At 40.8% G+C, this 20,995-nt stretch overlaps 2 protein-coding genes across 2 annotated transcripts in view; one reads left to right on the forward strand and one right to left on the reverse strand.

The window, feature by feature from the left end:
* The window catches only part of LOC138968805 (vascular endothelial growth factor receptor 1-like), a 121,978-nt gene extending 113,641 nt beyond the window's left edge, over positions 1–8,337 (reverse strand). The window contains exon 1 of the mRNA XM_070341449.1: positions 8,021–8,337. Within this exon, the coding sequence (XP_070197550.1) occupies positions 8,021–8,117 (97 nt within the window). The 5' untranslated portion in view covers positions 8,118–8,337. The remainder of the gene's footprint in view (positions 1–8,020) is intronic.
* Positions 8,338–8,652: 315 nt separating this feature from the next.
* On the forward strand, positions 8,653–16,216 carry LOC138968814 (proteasome maturation protein-like). Its single transcript, XM_070341463.1, has 6 exons — positions 8,653–8,706; positions 9,590–9,687; positions 10,815–10,881; positions 11,924–12,025; positions 14,366–14,459; positions 16,046–16,216. Exons 1-6 carry the CDS (start codon positions 8,680–8,682, stop codon positions 16,111–16,113), a joined length of 456 nt encoding a protein of 151 aa, XP_070197564.1. The 5' UTR covers positions 8,653–8,679; the 3' UTR covers positions 16,114–16,216.
* The last annotated feature ends 4,779 nt before the right edge of the window (positions 16,217–20,995 follow it).

Raw genomic sequence — 20,995 nt, forward strand, 5'->3', positions numbered from 1 at the left:
GGGGGTGTCTACGGTACAGACGCACGAACATGAATACATTAATATAATACAGCAACCACCAGTTGTAACCAACAAATTGGCTATTCTGAGAAACATACTGGCCCATTTATGAAACTCGCGTTTCCGCCAACGCTTCGGTATCCAGCGAAATGTTTCTGCATGACATACTTCCTTTCCTCTTCCTTCCTATCCTTACAATAGTAACAATGTAATCCTCAGTGTGAGCGATAATATGGGCAACGTGAGGCTTGGAATTGAAGACGACACGGCTAGAGACTAGTATTCCTATCATACTAGCAACACTGACAGTTTTGAGAGACAGAATTTTATAAGGGACCAGTGAGGAAAGAATATTTTTTAACAGCAACCCCAGACCGTGAGCTTCTACTGGCAAAAAGCATTGAAAGTACCGTGGGGAGAAAACTTGCGTTATAAGAGGCGAAACGGACAGAATGCATGAACTTCGTGAGCTGGCTGTGCACATACTAATACTATACATCGATGATATTTAACTCTTTTCAAATTATTGATGCGGTCTCAGGCCACCAAGACACGGGCAAGACCCCTAATAATAAAAACTACAACAAAAACGCATCACAATGTTCAGATTCCCCAATAAGAAACAATTCGGTAGAGCACGAAGAACTGCATACATGTGTCACTTGCCTGGCGCCATGCCAACCGGACACAGATGGTGCCAGACATTTTTACTGGCCTCTCATCAACCCCTTTCTCTTCTCTATTCTCCATACGCCGGTGAGGTGTGGTGCCAATCTGCCAAAGGGGATTCTCCAGGTAAGAGCGACTGCTTGTCCCTTTAGCGTGGAACCAAAGATCTTAGCGTAGCAGTAGAAGATCTTTGGTGGAACCGTGGAAATAGCGACCACTTTCATTTGCCACAGTACAAGTACTGACCTCTGCACTTTCTTTGTTTCACGCACGAACAGAAACACACTTGCAGGATTATGAGGTATGCATGTACCTGTAGAGAAGATGCAGCGGAACTCCACAGATTCTTCAGGTAGAAAGCTACTGCCTGTCCCTTCAGCGTGGAAGCGTGAGAACAGTCATTCGCTATGTTAACAACTACAGTGCTAACAAATCTGATATAGTATTTTGGCTTCAGTTTGTCTGCAGAAATGCGCAGAAAATGCACGCAATGTATACATGATTGTACTATATTATTATTAGATATAATTAAATAGGTGCTATACACGTAAAAAAAATTCTTTTATATACAAATACAAAATACAGTGTAGCTGTCTGTAGAGTAGGGGTGCGTCTGTAAAGTAAAACCAAAGGGTGCAGCGAAATCGGAAAATAAAGGGGTATACGTACGGGGTCAACCCGCTATTGCCGCGGCCCGTTGTTGCCGCGGCCCGTTATTGCCGGCCCTTTTTTGTTGTTTGAATTTTTGTTTAATTTTTTGTTTCCAATATGTACATTACTTTTTATTGACGAGAAAATCTCTTACGCAAGGAGAAAGGACGACCCCCAGGGGAAGTTTTTGCCACGTCCGCAGGGATTGGAACTCGCAATGGAGGCAGGCGCGGCGGCCCGTTGTTGTTATTCTAGAACTATGTCAAAATTGGAATATCAAAGGCAGATGCGGACAAAGTATTAAACTGGGGACCTTAAATTGTCCTAAAGTTAGGTGAGCGTAGCTGTCTTGCTTACCAGTCAGGCAGTTTATAACAGAATTCACTAATGCGTGAGAATAGAGATGGGATGGAGGGACGGAAGAGGGGAGAGAGGAAGTGCGGGAGGGATGGAGAGAGAAGAGAGGGGAGAGATAGAGATAGTGGGGTGGAGGTAGAGAGAGAGGAGGGAGGGAGTGAGAGAGGGGGAGGGAGATAGGGTGGGAGGAGAGAGTGGGAGGAAGAGAGAGAGAGAGGGGGAAGGAGGGAGAGAAAGAGAGTGGGAGGGAGGAGTGAGAGTGAAGGAGGGAGGTAGAGAAAAGTCGATTGTTGGCGGTAAGGAGGGAGAAAAGGAGGCAGGGAAGTAGTGAGATATAGAGAGAGAGGAAGGGAGGGAGAGAAGGATGGCGGAAGAGAGGGGGAAGGAGAGAGCGAAAGGGAAGGAGGGATAGAAAAAAGATGGAGGGAGGGAAATAGAGAGAGGGGGGAAGAGGGAGAGAGATCGCGAGAGAGGTAGGGAGGGAGGGAAAGAGAGAGAGAGAGGGGGGGAGAGAGGGAGACAAGGATCGTCAGGAGAATCATATAGAGAAGAAAAATGTTTGAAATAAAACGTCATAAGTGACGTCATAATGTCTCGCCGTATCGAATGACGTCATTTGTTTGTTTCAAACTTAAATGACGTCATTTGTGTGTTCTAAACTTTAAATTACGTCTTTTTTTGTATGAGTCCTCTGACAAAAATTTTGAAACTATCATTATACGAAAATTAGGAACCCCTTAGACTTACTTTGTTTTGCCAAAACATTCATGCATACTTAAAAAGTTATTTTTGGTTGTGGACTTACTTGTTCATATCTGCTTATTTAAGCACTCTAAAAAATAGAAATGAACACAAAAGATGCGCATTGATTTTATGGTGCGCCAAATTGATATTACTATCGTTAACTGTTATATAGGGTTTTGAAACTATCGTTAACTGTTATGTAGAGTTTCGAAACTATCGTCATCTGTTATATAGAGTTTCAGAAACTCTATATAACAGCTAACGATAGTTTTATCAAAAGCGCGTCGGTATCGTTCCCAAATGGGAAAACCCTGAAATGCCATTGCAAAACTTTCTTCACGAACAGAATCATAGACACATGGAACTCCTTGGACAAGAATGTGGTAGAAGCGCCGACAATGAACAGTTTCAAAATAACAGATAACGATAGTTTCGAAACTCTATATAACAGTTAACGATAGTTTCAAAACCCTTTATAACTGTTAACGATAGTAATATCAGTTTCGAAACTCTACATAACAGTTAACGATAGTTTCAAAACCCTTTATAACTGTTAACGATAGTAATATCAATTTGGCGCACCATATGATTTGTTCTTTTTGATGAACAAAAAATATCGGTTTTGTCAGCACACGGCAGAGTTACTAACTCTGTTGTTTGATGGCATCTGACTGGCGCAAAATTGTTTTTAAAAAAACGGAATCGGGGGATCTTTCTTGCGGGAAAGTTCCGCGGCAATAGCGGGTTGCGGCAATAACGGGCCGCGGCAACAACGGGCAGCGGCAATAACGGGCCGCGGCAACAACGGGCCGCGCCTCGCTATAATAATTATGTTTGCAGCGAAAATAAAGGGTTATACATACAGTCACGAATAGTACCAGAACGATGCCTACAATAATTATGTTTGCAGCGAAAATAAAGGGGTATACATACAGTCAGGAATAGTACCAGAACGAAGCCTACAATAATATTATTATGTTTGCAGCGAAAATAAAGGGGTATACATACAGTCAGGAATAGTACCAGAACGAAGCCTACAATAATTATGTTTGCAGCGAAAATAAAGGGGTATGAATAGTACCAGAACGAAGCCTACAATAATTATGTTTGCAGCGAAAATAAAGGGGTATACATAGTCATACAGTCAGGAATAGTACCAGAACGAAGCCTACAATAATTTTATGTTTGTAGCGAAAATAAAGGGGTTTACATACAGTCAGGAATCGTACCAGAATGTACCCTACAATATATATATACTATTTGCTAGTACAGTACAGTACTACAGCAGGCCGCAGTATTGCCAGCAGAACAAAACGAAATGTCGAGTCCGCATTCACCAGACCACTCCTTCCCTGTAGGCGCGATGCGGAGAACCGAGAACTAACTGTAATAGTTAATGGAGTAGTGCCTGGGAGGCAAGGCACTTCAGATTTGTCATCGGCTTCTTTCACAATTTACTACACCATCCCAGCCCCCACCCCTCTCTCTACCGAAATCAAATAATGTATTTGTCAATGAATCCGTGTCTTAGATAAATGTAAATTAACCGTTCTTAGTCACTAACGCCGATTAAAAAGATAAAAACTGGCAGTGATGAAAGAACAAAGCGAAGGAAAAATAAATGTACGACATAAACAAAACAGGTGTGAACTTTATGTATTGATCAGCTAGCTCGATAACTTTTCAAACAACAGAGGTTTACTAGTTATTACGGTTAACCGTTATTACTGTTAGTCAGAAAGAGGCAAAACACTTTCGTGAATTCAATCGGAGGATGAACTGAACTGTGTGTACTGAAAATGAAAGTCCAGATGCACCGGGAACTTGAGGTACATTGACAATCGGGGGGGGGGGGGGGGGGGGGGGAAGGGATAGTCCATCCAACGAGGAGCCGGGGTACCAGGGATAAGCCGCAGCGGGAGACCAGAACACCTGTTGCCAACCCCCAAAAGACAGGTGAGAATCACGGGGAAATTCCAGATTTCCTATTTGATTCTGAACTCGCGGAAGTTATACCGACTTCAAAATAAACAAAAATGAGACACACAGAGCTTGCGAGTACACACTTTGACTTCTGCTGAAACTGAAAGATGATAATTGAAGGTGTGAGGACTCACAAGTTAGAGGGAGACGTAAAGCAGAACCGCTAGAGCTGCAAGTGCAAGGAAAGAGGGGAGGGGAGGGAGGGAAGGGGCGCACATTAGCAAAAGGCAGAAACTAGCGGCAGTCAGTGATGAAGGTGGAATCGTTTTCAGGTAGACAACAAGACTCCCCGGCACCTGAGTCGTGAGGGCACTGTGCCAGACAACTCCCATTTTCACCCCCACCCCCCCCCCCCCCCCCCCCCCCCCCCCAGTCTTTACTGCCTCCCAGAACCACCCAACACTTCACTGGATATACTGAGGAACCGACACCCTCCCAACCCTCTCATCAAAGTGGGTTAGCAGCATTTGCTACTAATTACGGGCAATCAGGATCATTTGAACACTTCATTAGCCAGCCTTGGAGGCAGTAATAGAGCTGAGAAACCTTGCTCTTGGTAGCTTCAATTTCAAAAGCTGGTTGGATGACTGGATCACATTTTCTTGATAATGAATCACTTGTGAATTTCTTTGGTATTGTGAATTACAGCTAAATCGTTTTCCAATAGCTTTATTAACTCAGCCCTTGCCTTGAGCATACATATGTCTTCTTCTTCTTCTTCTGCGTTCGTGGGCTGAAACTCCTACGTTCACTCACGTTTTTGCACGAGTGGAATTTTACGTGTATGACTGTTTTTACCCCGCCATTTAGGCAGCCATACGCCGCTTTCGGAGGAAGCATGCTGGGTATTTTCGTGTTTCTATAACCCACCGAACTCTGACATGGATTACAGGATCTTTTCTGTGCGCATTTGGTCTTGTGCTTGCGTGTACACACGAAGGGGGTTAAGTCACAAGCAGGTCTGCACATAAGTTGACCTGGGAGATCGGAAAAATCTCCACTCTTAACCCACCAGACGGCAGCGACCGGGATTCGAACTCACGACCTCCCGATTAGGAGGCTGACGTCTTACCACCACGCCACTGCGCCCGTCACATTATATGTGATAGTGTTACATGTATTTGACATACATCTATGCAAAATACCTGAAGACAAAATAGAAATAAGTTCATCTTTATATAATTCAGGAACACAACTATGAACTATAAAACCAAAAAGGTACAAAAATTGAAAATATGAATTCTAATAACAAAATTACTAGACTTTGTTAGTTTCGAAAATGCCACACTGAGTACGTCTCACTGCTAATTTTAAAACTAATTGTTCAACTTGTAAGTCTTACCGCAATGCATCTCTTGATCAGTGAGACTGAGAGTATGAGAAAATGTTTTTGCTCATAACCACACAACACATTCTGCATTTTATATATTGAGCGATTGAAACAACACTGCTTGTGCAGCTCAGTCAGAAAAGTAAGCAGCACTGCAACTGCAAGACATGGTGCATATAATTTCCACAATGATGATGGAACATGAGATTATCAATTAGGATAATAACCTGGCTCAATTACTAAAGCCAGCGCTTTACCACATTCCAGACTCAAGCAACAGCAAAATGTCACAAACACATGTAAGCCCAGATAGTCACTTGCAGCGGACTAGTACAGTTCACTTTTGCAAGAGATGGAAAATACAGACAAAATACGCAGTAATACTGCAAATCTTTTTTTTCTGGTTTCTCCGTAATACTAACAGCCTGACAATTCATACTGTAGAGGTGTTCATCTTATTACATTTGATTTACAGTACAGGGAAATTCTCTCTCTCACTGCAAGTTAAAACTCAATACATAATTTAACATACGCGAAAAGCTGAAAGTAACGGTTCTAACTCCTAGATATTTTGTACACATGACTCAGGCTCATCACTTTAAAATACAAAAACCACGGGATTGTTTTTCTCATCAAACACCTGACTGCCCTGGTTCTTCTACCTCATTCAGCTCATGAGCACCTAATTCCTAACGAAGTCAAAGTACACAACACAGTTCTAACTTATTTCTGCAGTTCTCGTTCATGCTCAAAATGAACCACAAATAGTGGAACAGACTGTTGTATTGTATCCATGGGTCTCCTCACATCTGAAATGTTGACAAACAGTGAGCTAATTAGATAAAGTGTGCACAATAAAAATAAACACACTTTTCAGTTCCAGCACAAGGCTGCAATTGTTCTTTGACTGATGATGCTTCTTTTTTCATCCACTCTGGACGCACGCCAAGAGACAAGGTAAACAGAACAACCACAAATCAGGGGAAACCTGACACAGTACACTAGAAGTATTGACGGTATAATGCAAGAGGTCTCACAAAAATTTAATAAAAGGTTTTTTAAAGTGTTTTTTTTCCTTTTGAATGTGAAAGCTTAAAAGTTTAAATACGTTTATGAAAAAAACCCACTACGCCAGATTAGGGTAAGATCCTGATACGAAAAATGTCAGGGTCGGTAGGTCATTTTTTTCATATACTCTCTTTTGTATTTATTATTTAATGATGGCAGTGAATATCTGTATTTAATTTTCATGGACTAATTGTTATTATGAATTGCAGTGTTTTGCACTGCTTTATTTTCTGCAGTTATGGGGCGCCAAATGTCTCACTGTGTCACTCTGTGAACCTTTTTTTTTTTAAAGTAAAACTATAAGAAGTGAAAAATTAAAGGGTTGTTCAGGTTAGGCCAAAAAAAAAGGTCTGTTTACGGTAACATAGGCCAAAAAAATAGGGTCGGTAGGTCGGGATTTTTTTTCCCCAAAAAAACCCCATATTTTTACGTTATTTTGCAAAAAAAACAAATTTTTTTTTTTCCCAAATGCCAAAAAAAGTCTAGGGTCGCGCGAAAAAAATAGGGTCGGTCGGGTTACCGTAAACAGACTATTTTTTTTTTTTGCCTTACTATAATCATGATAATAAAACATTCTTTTGGAGTGGCCGAAAGTGAGTTTAAACAAAAAAATGTGTTGTAACCTGCACCTACACTGAACTTGAAGAAACCTTCAAGTTTACTTCAACAACAACAACAAAAGTTTTCATGAGAAAAAAATGAAAAAACTTCAGATAAGTGAATCTCAATGTGCAGGTGTGGGGGGGGGGGGGGGGGGCTTGGGGTTGGGATTAGGCCACAATAATACTTTTGAAAAGTTTAATAGAAAACTGTACACTGTGCAGATGAACTGAATCTCATTTGATCTACTGAACAGGCAGCTACGCATTTTCTAAGCTGAACCTCTTCATTGTTGCATAACCATTATTTGTACACACACCCTATCCAAAGAGTTTGAGAAACGTGCATCAATGAAAACATCTGGGGCACCACAATTAGGACAAAAGTCTAAAACCAAAACCATCAACACCTACAGTATAGCACATTCAACACTGCGTTTACCCACAGGTGGTCTTTACGACTTTACTTTCAAGCTTGGGAAGTTGCTTACACTGTGCTCCAAATTTAAACGTGCGTGTCAACCGAACACGGAACAGAACACATGTGAGGCAAGCACACCTTGTCCTGGTGTAGACTAGAAACAAAAGAAAGTGATAGGATCGTGTCGCGAGTTCTTACCTGCCACAGCTGCAGTCCTGACAGGAGGAAGGCGCAGTAACAACACAACGCTCAAACTCCACACAGCCACCAAAACTTTAGTCCTTTCGGAATCCATTGGTGCACACACTGTGATGTCGGCGGAACTTTCCACGGAATGTCAACAAATTTCACAAGTTTTCTGGCTACGAACACTTGCCAGGTGAATCCTAAAAACAAAGTATAAAACTTGCCCAAACTTCTAACTAATCATGGTGCAGTAGAAACGTTGAGAGCAGAAGAGAAGTAAGACCCATAACACAAGCACGAGAGGCGAGAAACCTCACCCAACCTTTTCCTTTCACTCGCACCGACGTCTGTTCGGAGTCACTAGGACGGGCATCCCCCGTGCCTTGCCTGCCAGTTTGACCCACTTTGGACACATTGGCTGTTCTATCAATCTAACAAAAGCTCAGAAAACTCGGCCGGTTAAAAAGTTACTTGTCTCCGCTAATTCAAGCTACTCCGTCTTTCGCAGTACCTGCGTAATCATGTGAGACTAACTAATTGTTTTTAAAAAGCCAAGAGAAAACAATCTATCATTGTTTACATCGCTCATTTACTGTAGTTAGGGCGGCTAAAAGAACAGCAAAGGAAATGGAATTCCTCTTTGACGTCATACTTTCAGCCATTCACTGCGCATGAGCGGAAGTTCTCAAATCAACATGGTGAGTCGAAGATTGTTTTCTGCTGTTACGAACTTATTATCGACCTAATATTGCATACGAAGAAAAGATAGTTCTCTTGTACGTGATATTTATAATGCAGGGTCATTAGTAGTTTAAACGACAGTCAGAATTATATTGTGTTTCTTTTAAAATGCCCGGGGAGACAAGAATGTCTTCTCTGCTCTTTTCAATTTTGCCTGTCATGATTCATTGAAAGTAACGTTTTACTCTGAATTTGATTTTATACCTCCTTCTTTTGACAACTTTTATATAGAGGGGAGAGAAATACAGAGACTAGGATAGGTTGAAGCCATTTTCAACACCTGTCATATGTGCCATAACTGATGATAGTTTGATAGCATTACATGGTGGTGATTTTGCAGACAACAGAAGTCCCTGCATCTACAGTGTTTATATGACTTTAAAACTCGATAGTACGTACAATCAAACGTTTTGCATTTGACCAGAATTTTCACTGGCCGTTGGGCGAGCTGCCAGGCTATTTCTACTAGCCCAGCGGATTTTTTCTCACCTCTGGTGGATTTGGCCATCTTTGCTTGACTGGTGTCAGAGATAATGTCACCCTGCATACATCATTACATGTTCATACTCTACACAGGCAGGGTTTATTAGCTTGCCTTATTTAATTAATTCATAACACACATGGAAAGAATTTATTTGATTCAAATTGGCGTCCATTTCGGCAAGTTAAATTTTATGTCTATGGCTCACTTCAAATTCAATAGAACTTTCCTAAAGTCAGCACTCAAGTAGAACTTTAGAAGTACAAATCGTGGGTTTGAATACTTTGACAGTGTATTTCCATCTATGATTTAAACTGCATTATTATAACATGACAATTGATGTTCTTTTTATTCTCTAGAGTTTTGGATATCCATCGCTGCGTCCCCAGCCGGAAGGCACAAAGACCCTGAATGTTCCAAAGGGTCCATATGGAGCTCCAGATGTTATGCTTCATGGGTAAACACAGAGGCACCTCTTCTTTTAGTAATGTTTGTAATCATTTCCAGAAGTATAAGTATGACAAAAGCTCCTAATCAACTCTATTATTGGTATTATCCCTGTTTGTTTGTTTGTTCGTTCATGGGCTGAAACTCCCATGGCTTTTACGTGTATGACCGTTTTTACCCCGCCATTTAGGCAGCCATACGCCGCTTTCGGAGGAAGCATGCTGGGTATTTTCGTGTTTCTATAACCCACCGAACTCTGACATGGATTACAGGATCTTTTTCGTGCGCACTTGGTCTTGTGCTTGCGTGTACACACGGGGGTGTTCGGACACCGAGGAGAGTCTGCACACAAAGTTGACGCTGAGAAATAAATCTCTCGCCGAACGTGGGGACGAACCCACGCTGACAGCGGCCAACTGGATACAAATCCAGCGCGCTTCTGACTGAGCTACATCCCCGCCCATAGTATTATCCCCGTGAAGCTGGTGTGCGTGTCCATCTGTCTATAATTATGTGCGTATGAGTGTGTGTTTTTGGTGTATGAAGTTTATGTGAGTTACTGAGTGTGTGTGTTTGCAAGGGTGTGTGTGTGTCCATCTGCCTATGTGCGTATGAGTGTGTTTTGTGTGTATGAGATTTGTGTGTCAGGGTGTGTGTGGGACTTGGAGTGTGTACGTGTGTGTGAGACAGAGCGGATTTGTCTTTCGCTGGGGGTATGCAGTACCTTGGCATTGCACTTCTACTTAATTTTGCAGGGGGGTTAGTATCATTATTAGACACTGTGGCTTTTGACTTCAAAAATGAAGCTGGTCCTAGTATCAGTATCACTGTATCAGCCTTGAGAAATATGTATTGTGAACAGACCATCAATTTGATCAAATAAAGTGGGGTTTTTTTTTATTCTATTAGTTACAAAGGCTTTGTAAGTTATATTGTATAACCTTACTGCTGTGTACAATTGTTCTTTTATTTTCTGTTTTAATTTATATTGATAGTCCCATGCTTGGCTCATTTCTTCTGCATTAGTTCAAGAGCATTCAGTGCAGCCTTTTTATATGGTTGTGGTGCCCAAATTACTCTTTTTTGTTAGTGATCAAAACATTGAACACGCTTATAATCTGGATTTTGTTCTTACAGGTTCAACAGAACACATGCAGCACAAGGGCTTGTCTCCTCTCATCCATTAGAATTTTCTGAGAAGAACGTGAGTTACAACTAACATGAGTCAAGAGTAATTATGAGTGTGTAATTGAATGTCTATGTTATTGTTAAATTCTCTGTTTGCTTGTTTGTGTGTGGGAGTTTGTGTGTTTACATGCCTTGACTCAAAATCATCAACACAGTCAGATTTGTGATCATCGATTTTAGGATGTTCAGTTGGATGAGTAGTCCCCCGAGCAAACACATTTAGTTTTGACAGTTTCTCAGTCATTTTGTATAATGCTACAATAGAATTTCTGGATCATCACTTGGTTGTGACTTGTCTTGAGACAGAGAGAACATTTTCCAACAAAGGTTAAATTTTAACTAGAAAATGGGAGTGGGATGACGAGGAATCATGTCAGTTGGTGAGTAACACCAGACAGGTTACGGTTACTATGCGTTGAAGGCGAAAAAGAAAAAACTTTGCGCTGTATTATTTGGTTGATAAAGTCATGTGATCAGAAGAATTGTTGTCTGCTGCCCACCTACTTCTTACGGCGTTAGTAGTTTCTGTTCTACTGGCAGTTCGGCCATTAAAATCGATGCGGCTACGACTAGTGTAATGGAATGCAAATCTGCCACACAATGGGCTATCCACAGACCAGTTGATCTTCAAAAATGTGGTTCTGTCATTGACCGAAGACCGACTCTTTAGCCATACCCTGCCAGTACTTTTCAAATAAATCAGTTGGTAGTGGCGCTGGCTTCAAAACCAGTTGTCGCTATGGGCGTGTGTTTGATGTCCACGTTTGACGAAGGATTTATTTCCCAGAGTCAACTTTGTGCAGTCAACTCCTCGGTGGCCGAACACCTCCATGTGCACGCATGCGCACGATAAAGAACCCAAGTTCACAGCGAAAGTCTCAGGGCTTGGAAACACGCATGCAGAAAAAATACACAAAAAAATGGGTAGCACTGTATACTGTGTGGCAGCTCGCTTTCCCCAGTGAGAAAGCAGCCCAAGTTTCCATGAGGGTAACTTCACAGGACTATATGAAATCTTATCCTATTTTATCCTCGTTGCAATGTTGATATGATTTCAGTGGCTGTCGCACCAGCAGAAGATGGACACAGTGATGCTGAAGAACACTCAGGGAATTCACGCCCCCATGCGTCTCCACATGGAGCAGCACTTTGCACAGAAAGTAAGCTGCAGCTTGTAGTAGTAAATAGACCAACTAAGCAGACCTGTGCACATCTACGGTTTCTCCGTAATTTCTCCGATTTTTATATGCAGAATACGGTGCTACGGATATTTTATTAAAATTCCGAAATTCCGATGTTTTACTCCCAAAATATTTTGTTGTACTTTTTTTCTGTTTTAAGATGTTTTGACCAATTAGTTGGCCGTTGTGCTGAAAAGACGTTTGCCGATTTACCGGAAGCGCGCGTGTTCTCAGCATTGAGTCTTTGTTCTTAGACTTAGTTCGTCCAGCATCTGCGTGGCAACTTGTGATTGAAGTGAAACATGGAAAAGAAAAAAAAAGTGCGAGATTCAGATAGTGAAGAGGTTTGTGTGCTTTGTGAGCAGAATTATGTCTTGAACTGTCGTTACAGCTTACAACTCAAACATTTTAAAAACTACTGAAATTTGGTTTGTTTACTACTGATGAGCGTTTTGAGTGTGCACAGGTCTGACTAAGGAAATAACTCTGTTGGGTTTGTTTGGGTTGTGAAAGAGTGAATACTCTTGCTTTTAGTGATGCAAGCTTTCTACACATACTCCTTTTCTGAGCGTTTCAGAGACACTCATCGCAAAGTACCTGGCCAATAATGTACCGTTGGAAAGTTTGACTCACTAAAAGTAGGAGTATTTACTCTTTCAAAACCCAAACAAACCCAACTGGGTTTTTTCCGAACATAGTCTAATATAAATGTTTTAAAATAGTCAGGACAATTTTTAAATTGTGCTCGACACATAAAGTGAGAACTTAAGCTTGCAGTTCTACATTTTTTGGGTGGCTGATACTTCTCCATTTTGAAGTGCACCACTGCCATGGGTAAGATTGTCACTTTTCCAGACTTTTATCAAAGCATGCATCACGTTGCTATACTCTTGTTCATTCAGTTTTCTCCTGATAAGTCAAACAAAAGGATTTCTGTGGAAAAATTGTTTTCGTGATAAAACAGACTGTGTGTCAAAAGACAATCTTTCTCATTATGTATATAGACATCAAAGAGGGTAGAACATGCTAAGTATGGGTAATCCAAAGTTTATTCCATCTAAATCAGTGAATAGGAATGAACGTTTCCCAATATTTTTGAAGAGTATTTTGCATCACCCATGGCATGCAGTCCAACTAGGGATGCACATCATTAACTTACAAAATCCATACAGGTTGTAAACCGTGTGCATCCTTACAGCTGTGCAGATTAAATTCTGTCATTGTTTATTCTTATGGCAGTGTGATAATTTCATTTCTACATGTGGTCAGTAGAAAGCTCTTGTGGTGGCTGATAACAAACTTTAACTTGCAACTTATAAAGCTCAAAATGTCTTAAAGATGCATATGCCTTTGTAAATCTGAGGCTGGTACAGTGGAGAACCCCTCCTTTTTAAGACCCTGTTTTCTCAGACTTTCTGTTCATAGCCTCTGTAAATTTACCTCCATTTTAGGACTCCCTCACCCCCCGCGGGTTAGGGGGAGTCCCATATTGGTTGGGACTAGAAAGAATTTACCCGATGCTACCCAGCATGTCGTAAGAGGCGACTAACGGTTCTGTTTCTTCTCTTCTTTTGTCTTATTTCTGCCTTACCAGTCCTTTCACCTATATTTCCTTCCAAGAAAACTCTCCCTACTATTCCCTGCAGTTTTCCAATTCTTTTCTTGTTGTCTTATTTCTACCTGACTGGATCCATCACCTTTATTTCACTTACCAAAAGTCTTCTTTTCCACATCCTTATTTCTCTGCACCCCGCATGTCGTATGAGGCGACTAACGGATTCTGTTTCTCCTTTAACCCTTGTTAAGTGGTTCTTGTATAGAATATAGTCAATGTTTGTAAAGATTTTAGTCAAGCAGTATGTAAGAAATGTTTAGTCCTTTGTACTGGAAACTTGCATTCTCCCAGTAAGGTCATATATTGTACTACGTTGCAAGCCCCTGGAGCAGTTTTTTGATTAGTGCTTTTGTGAACAAGAAACACTTAACAAGTGGCTCTATCCCATCTCCCCCCTATCCCATCTCCCCCTTTCCCTCGTCGCGATATAACCTTCGTGGTTGAAAACGACGTTAAACACCAAATAAAGAAAGAGAGGACTCCCTCCCTTTTAAGACATAATTTTCTCAGATTGTTGAAGGTCGTAAAAGGGGGGTTCCACTGTACATGATCCAGGAAGCTTGGTTCAGGGTTAGTGTGTGGGTGGGTGGGTGTCAGAGACTGAGAGAAAAAAGAGAATGTGTGTGAGAGAGAGGCAGAGTGTGTTTGTGTGTGTCAGGGTTGAACGTTAACTAATCATTCACTATTTCATGTTTTTTCATCAGATGCAGAGATTGCCATGCCTGCCCAGCTCCAACATCCTGCTTGACACACTCACCGGTCGAGACGAGATGATTGGCTTCGAAGACATCTTGAATGGTAAGATTCATCGAGCAATCTTTCAGTGCTATGCTCACATGTGGATGCATTTTACTTTTACATTTTTCACTCAGTTTATTAAAGGGTAGTTATTTGCTGCATTCTGTGCAGCCTTTGCACACAAAAAATTCCTCTCTGCAAATTTCTCAGGGCATAATGTTCTGTGCTTTGTGGTGGGATTCGTTTGACTGGTGTACCAAGGGACAATACTCATTCATCTTCCATGTGTATTTATTTTTGGGGGTGAGCGTAATTACTTCCCTTGCACAATAAAACCTGTGAATTTGCTGCAATTTCTGACCTTCACTTCTTAGCCAGCTCAACAGTACATGTCATTTGCTTTCCGACATGTCAATTACGCAGCTGCCGTATTGTGATGATTGCATATCTGGCAATGAAAACCAGCCTTTTACAAAAGGTTGTTCCTACATGTACATTGGAAGCCCCTTTTTACGACCTCCAAAAATCTTAGAAAATCAGGTCTTAAAAAGGAGAGAGTCTTAACCCTTTACCACCTGAATCGCCCGATTCCGCCCGGAGGAAGTGCCTTATGCGTTCCCTGAATCGCCCTATTCCGCCCGATACACACCTTGTCACGCACTTTCACTTTCGCGATCAAACGGATGTAGTACTTCGAAGTGGAGGCGCGGTGACGTACTTCCGGTTTGCTTTGGTCGTTAGATCATGGACCTGTGCTTATAGCTCTATGGTTAGATCAACAACATGCGATCAACCGATCTTGAACTGTGATTTTTCCAAATCGTCCAGGAATCAGATAAGGATAGCTTGACTTTGGGTCAGGTGGTAAAGGGTTAAAGGTGGTTGTCTACATTTTTGCTTTTTTTCAATAATCTTATGATTAGATTTCGATACAAAATTATGTCAAATGATGAATGAACCATGGGGAAAAAAGTTATAGAAAAAAAAATATATGTAAAAAAAAGATTTTATTTTTGGGTAGCGTGACTCACGCTTCCAATATTTTGTTTTCTGTTTCCTGAGAACATGTGCTTTGCCTAAAAATACTGACCAATCAAATTCATGTCACTGTGCTTATAGCCACGCCCAAACAAGTGCAGCAACAGTTTGACACTGGAGCGCTGTCCACGCTTTTTTTTAAACGCACGAAATGCACAGGATTTGAGAGGAGTTTTGCGCTTGGCATTTTCCAAATAAGGATATCCTACTATGAGTACTACGCTGGAATACTACAATGAATTTTCAAACGGCTACACTGGCTTCGTCTTTCCTGATCGAAAGGGGGTGTATTGTTGATATTTGTAGATAATAGACTCTGCATTTTAATGGTCAAATGGCGATTTCGGTATAAAAATGTAGACAAGGACCTTTAAAATGGAGGTAAATTAACAGAGGTTATGAACAGAAAATCTGACAAAATATTGTCTTAAAATGGAGGGAGTCTTTTATTTTGGGGTCTTAAAAGGGGGGTTCGAGTGTACATGTTTGCAAAAGTCTCCTTGATGCATTTTCCCCAGTTGTTGCATAAGCCTGATGCATTTTTTGTTAAAGCTAGCAAGATCCCTATTATATATTCATCTCAAGAAGGAATGATCATTGTATTTCAGACCCATCCCTGGCTGAGACGGTAGGCGAGCCTCACATCTTGATGGAGAAGCGACTGGGAATATTGTAGATGTCAGATTGTTAGCTGTGTCAATTTCTGTTCTCTGTATTTGTTTGTTAACTCTTTTTGTTGTCATCGAGTTTTCATAAATAAAATGATTCTTTGCACATTCTCTCTGTGTGTCACAGTGTGTGTGTGTGTGTGTGTGTGTGTGTGCGTGCTTGAAAAACATGTTCAAATGAGTGTGCGGATGAGCATGCGTGTGTGCTTGCCAAACCATTTCACAGCAGTTATCAAGTTGATGGGAATGACAATGCTGAGTCCAAAAATACAAAATGTTAGTACATGTATCGGTTAATTTTCACCTGCCAATGATTTTCATCAGGTATGTTCAACATGTGCAACTTCTGTCTCTTTGTCTCAAATTCTGGACATCACATATTGTCAAAATGACTGCAGGTCACAGTCGTAACATCAAATACTGTCATCGTTGGCAATTGTCATAGAAAAATTCTGCAGAAAATTTGTTACTCATATTATTGTGAGTACATGTAGAATAACTGTTGCAGAAAATTTGTTACTCATATTATTGTAAGTACATGTAGAATAACTGTTTTGTTAAATTTGACTGAGGATCCTGGTGCAAAAGTCTGAAAGGATGAAAAGTATCTGTTGGAAAAATAAGCCACAGGGTGTAAATTCAGTTTGTCCACGTGTAGCATACTGTAATTTTAAATTCAACATTCAAATGAATTGTGTGAAGATTCATAATGCACCGTTTACATTTGAAAATGAAAATACCCAGAGCTGAGGAAAGAGGAAGAGTGCTGAACAATGTGGTTTTCTTTCTTGCGTGGCTCTCTTCCTGTGATCCCAGAATTCCCGCAACATTCTATCAGGCTCAGCGTATGTTTGGTCTTCCACTTTAAAATTTCCAGAAAATGTCAACAGGAGGTGTTTCTGGTCCCCCCGCGGGTTAGGGGGAAGAATTTACCCGATGCTCCCCAGCATGTCGTAAGAGGCGACTAACGGATTCTGTTTCTCCTTTTAGCCTTGTTAAGTGTTTCTTGTATAGAATATAGTCAATGTTTGTAAAGATTTTAGTCAAGCAGTATGTCAGAAATGTTAAGTCCTTTATACTGGAAACTTGCATTCTCCCAGTAAGGTCATATATTGTACTACGTTGCAAGCCCCTGGAGCAATTTTGTGATTAGTGCTTTTGTGAACAAGAAACAATTAACAAGTGGCTCTATCCCATCTCCCCTCCTTTCCCCGTCGCGATATAACCTTCGTGGTTGAAAACGACGTTAAACACCAAATAAAGAAAGAAAGAAAGGTGTTTCTGGTGACACTGGAGAAGATAAAGGTTTTATAAGCGAGCATCCAGTTTCAAAAGAAAACATTCCATTTGGTTTCTTCTTCAGCGTTCCAGAAATTCTGGTGACGTGTGAGCTGGTTTGCCCAGTTGGGTTCCCCACACTATACTCTGAGAGCATAGTCAGCTTCACTTCGCTTTCATTTGGTTTCAAACAACACTATCTTGAGCACAATCACTATTTCAGATAAAAATTATATGTGATCACATCAAGTAATGCATACCTTTACACAGTACTGTAATTTATTTTATGAGATTACCACCAGTTTTTGTTTAAACTAAAATGGACACATCAGTAGCCAGGTTAGATTTTTCTTTTTCAATATTTCGGCAAACTGCCTTCTTCAAGATGTTATTGTGAAAGTATGGAATGACGGTACGTGATGTACAATATGAAGTAGGAGTTTTTCCCCCTGTACCTGAGACAGGGGAAGTAACCTAGTAATAGCACCTGATGACTTTTGGTGATTTAGGAGTTGTTTCCCTTAGACCACATCCGTAATCTCCTTCACTGCCATGGCCACCTGTTGCAGAGCTTCGGTGTATCCTTGATACGACTTGACATTAACTTCACTTGTAATCTGCATTGGGAAACTTCAACCACATGAACAAATTGTGATCACATAAACGCACGCACGCACACACTCAGTGAAACTTTAAACACTAAAAACAAGTCATACCCTAGATTTCATGTATTACGGCTGGTTTACCAAAACCACCGAGACGGGTCCCGCTCTTCTCCGCGAAGCATGGAAACGTAAAACCTATTTAACCTTTTTTCTTTCATCGTGAGCACAATTTCAGAGTAAAAATGACTTCTTTTTGTTTGGTTTGAGAAAATGAGAATGACTAGGCTACAATGCAATGCAAGGATGTCGTCACGGTGCCGCCTCAACTTTAAACAAGTCGCGTAAGGCGAAAATACAATATTTAGTCAAGTAGCTGTCGAACTCACAGAATGAAACTGAACGCAATGCCATTTTTCAGCAAGACCGTATACTCGTAGCATCGTCAGTCCACCGCTCATGGCAAAGGCAGTGAAATTGACAAGAAGAGCGGGGTAGTAGTTGCGCTAAGAAGGATAGCACGCTTTTCTGTACCTCTCTTTGTTTTAACTTTCTGAGCGTGTTTTTAATCCAAACATATCATATCTATATGTTTTTTGAATCAGGAACCGACAAGGAATAAGATGAAAGTGTTTTTAAATCGATTTCGGAAATTTAATTTTGATCATAATTTTTATATATTTAATTTTCAGAGCTTGTTTTTAATCCAAATATAACATATGTATATGTTTTTGTAATCAGAAAATGACGAAGAATAAGATGAAAATATTTTTTTTATCGTTTTATAAAAGAATAATGTTAATTACAATTTTCCGATTTTCAATGACCAAACTGATTAATTAATTTTTAAGCCTCCAATCTGAAATGCACTGCCAAAGTCCGGACTTTGTCGAAGATTGCTTGTCCAAAATTTCAATCAATTTGCTTAAAAAATGAGGGTGTGACAGTGCCGCTTCAACTTTCACGAAAAGCCGGATATGAAGTCATCAAAGGTATTTATCAAAAAAATGAAAAAAACTTCCGGGGATATCATACCCAGGAACTCTCATGTCAAATTTCATAAAGATCGGCCCAGTAGTTTAGTCTGAATCGCTCTACACACACACACAGACACAGACACACACACACACACACACACTCACAGACACACACACGCACGCACATACACCACGACCCTCGTTTCGATTCCTCCTCGATGTTAAAATATTTAGTCAAAACTTGACTAAATTTAAAAAAAAAGACGGATATGACGCTATCAAAACCATTTATTGAAAATGTTGGTTGACAGCCCACCCCACCCCATACACCCAACCCGCCCCTTCAAAACAGAGGCTGAGAGAGAAAGATGGGGTCAATGAACGTTCAAACAAAAGTTCAAAATTTAGAGAAAGAACATTTCCCGAACCCAGTCAGTGGCTCACAGATTTAGATAAGGGGGGGGGGGGGGGTGTGTTTAGTCGGCAATTTGGCACACAAGGGGGGGGGGGGGGGGGGGCACAGATAACTCGGCCAGGCTGTACTTCGTTGTAAAACTTGCCTAGAGGCTATTGTCATATTACAACTGAAAACATTCTCCGAGTCAGGAAACGTCGAGGAATTGCCGCTGGGGGAGGGGGGGGGGGGGAGGAGGGAGGGAGACAGCGAGAGATAGACAGGGATGATGGAACTTTATGTTCCAAGGATAGAGGTTTAAGGCTACGCCTTTTCAGTCTTACGACCTGTCCTTAAATCTCAAAAATCATACACAATTTTAGTCAATGATAAACAGCGAGAGATAAGCACCGAGACAGACATAGGGAGAGCTATAGAGAGACACCGAGAGAGAATACGAACTTATGGGTTATTTGCTGTAGGCCATTGGCAAGGAGGTGGTGGGGGTTCGGGGCCGAAGCACATACATTTTTTGAAATATTCGAACAGAATACAATATCTACGAATGTTGACGCGATTCACGATCTTGCCGTCAACCACAATCGTTTCAAGTGACACATGGACATATAGACTTAAAAAACAGAGGCTAAGAAAGACAGAGACACCGACAGAGATAGACAGCGAGAGAGAGAGACAGAGAGAGATGGGGTCACTGAACAAATAAGATAAAGTCACAATATTCATTAAAATGATATTCCTGGGAGGGACTTGTGTACCGGGCATTTCAAAAGAACAAACAATAGGGTATAATGTTAGAAAACAGTAACACTGAAACAGTCATAGTCAGCATGACGAAGATGGTACTAAGCTCGGGATAAAATGGACACGTTTTTAACTTAAACCATAAATTCCATGTATGTCCCAAGTTTAAACCACAGCGACACGACCACGCAGTCACAGACGGACGGTTAATTAATGACCAACACAGTACTTTACAGAGACCCGCTGAAGGTGAACATACTTTGTGGAAAGTTTCATAAAACTAGCAGCTCCTAAGAACTTCTTCAATGCAAATAAATGGACTTTTTCACACTGCAGAGCAGCTTTATCCAGTCCCCATATTTTAGCACCATACTGTACTATTGGTTGTACTTGGGAACCAAACAACTTCAAAAAAACATTCAAACATTATTATTAAGCACAGATAATCTTTGTATAATACACATCAGAGCATTTTTGGCCCGGCTTGAGAGATCGCTACAGGCAGCAGTGAAACTGAGTCGAGTTGAAAACAATATTCCTAAATACTTATACACGTTTACAACAGGTAAAATATCAACCCCCATATGTCCATCTTTCCCTTGCACTCAGATATCCACCTTTCCTAAACACAATAATGTTACTTTTACTCATGTTTACCTTTACATGAAGAGAGGACACTGCCCTGCGTAAATTATTTAACTGAGTCTGTAGACCCACAACAGTCTCTGATAACAACAATAAATCATCAGCAAGCAAAAGAATAAACAATTCCAAATAATCATCAGTAAATGTGGCACCATGTCTTCCATTCTCAATCAGGAGGAGAGAGAGAAAGAGAGAGAGAGAGAGAGAGAGAGAGAGAGAGAGAGAGAGAGAG

Source organism: Littorina saxatilis, linkage group LG6, assembly GCF_037325665.1.
Source record: "Littorina saxatilis isolate snail1 linkage group LG6, US_GU_Lsax_2.0, whole genome shotgun sequence".
Classification (NCBI taxonomy): Eukaryota; Metazoa; Mollusca; class Gastropoda; order Littorinimorpha; family Littorinidae; genus Littorina; species Littorina saxatilis.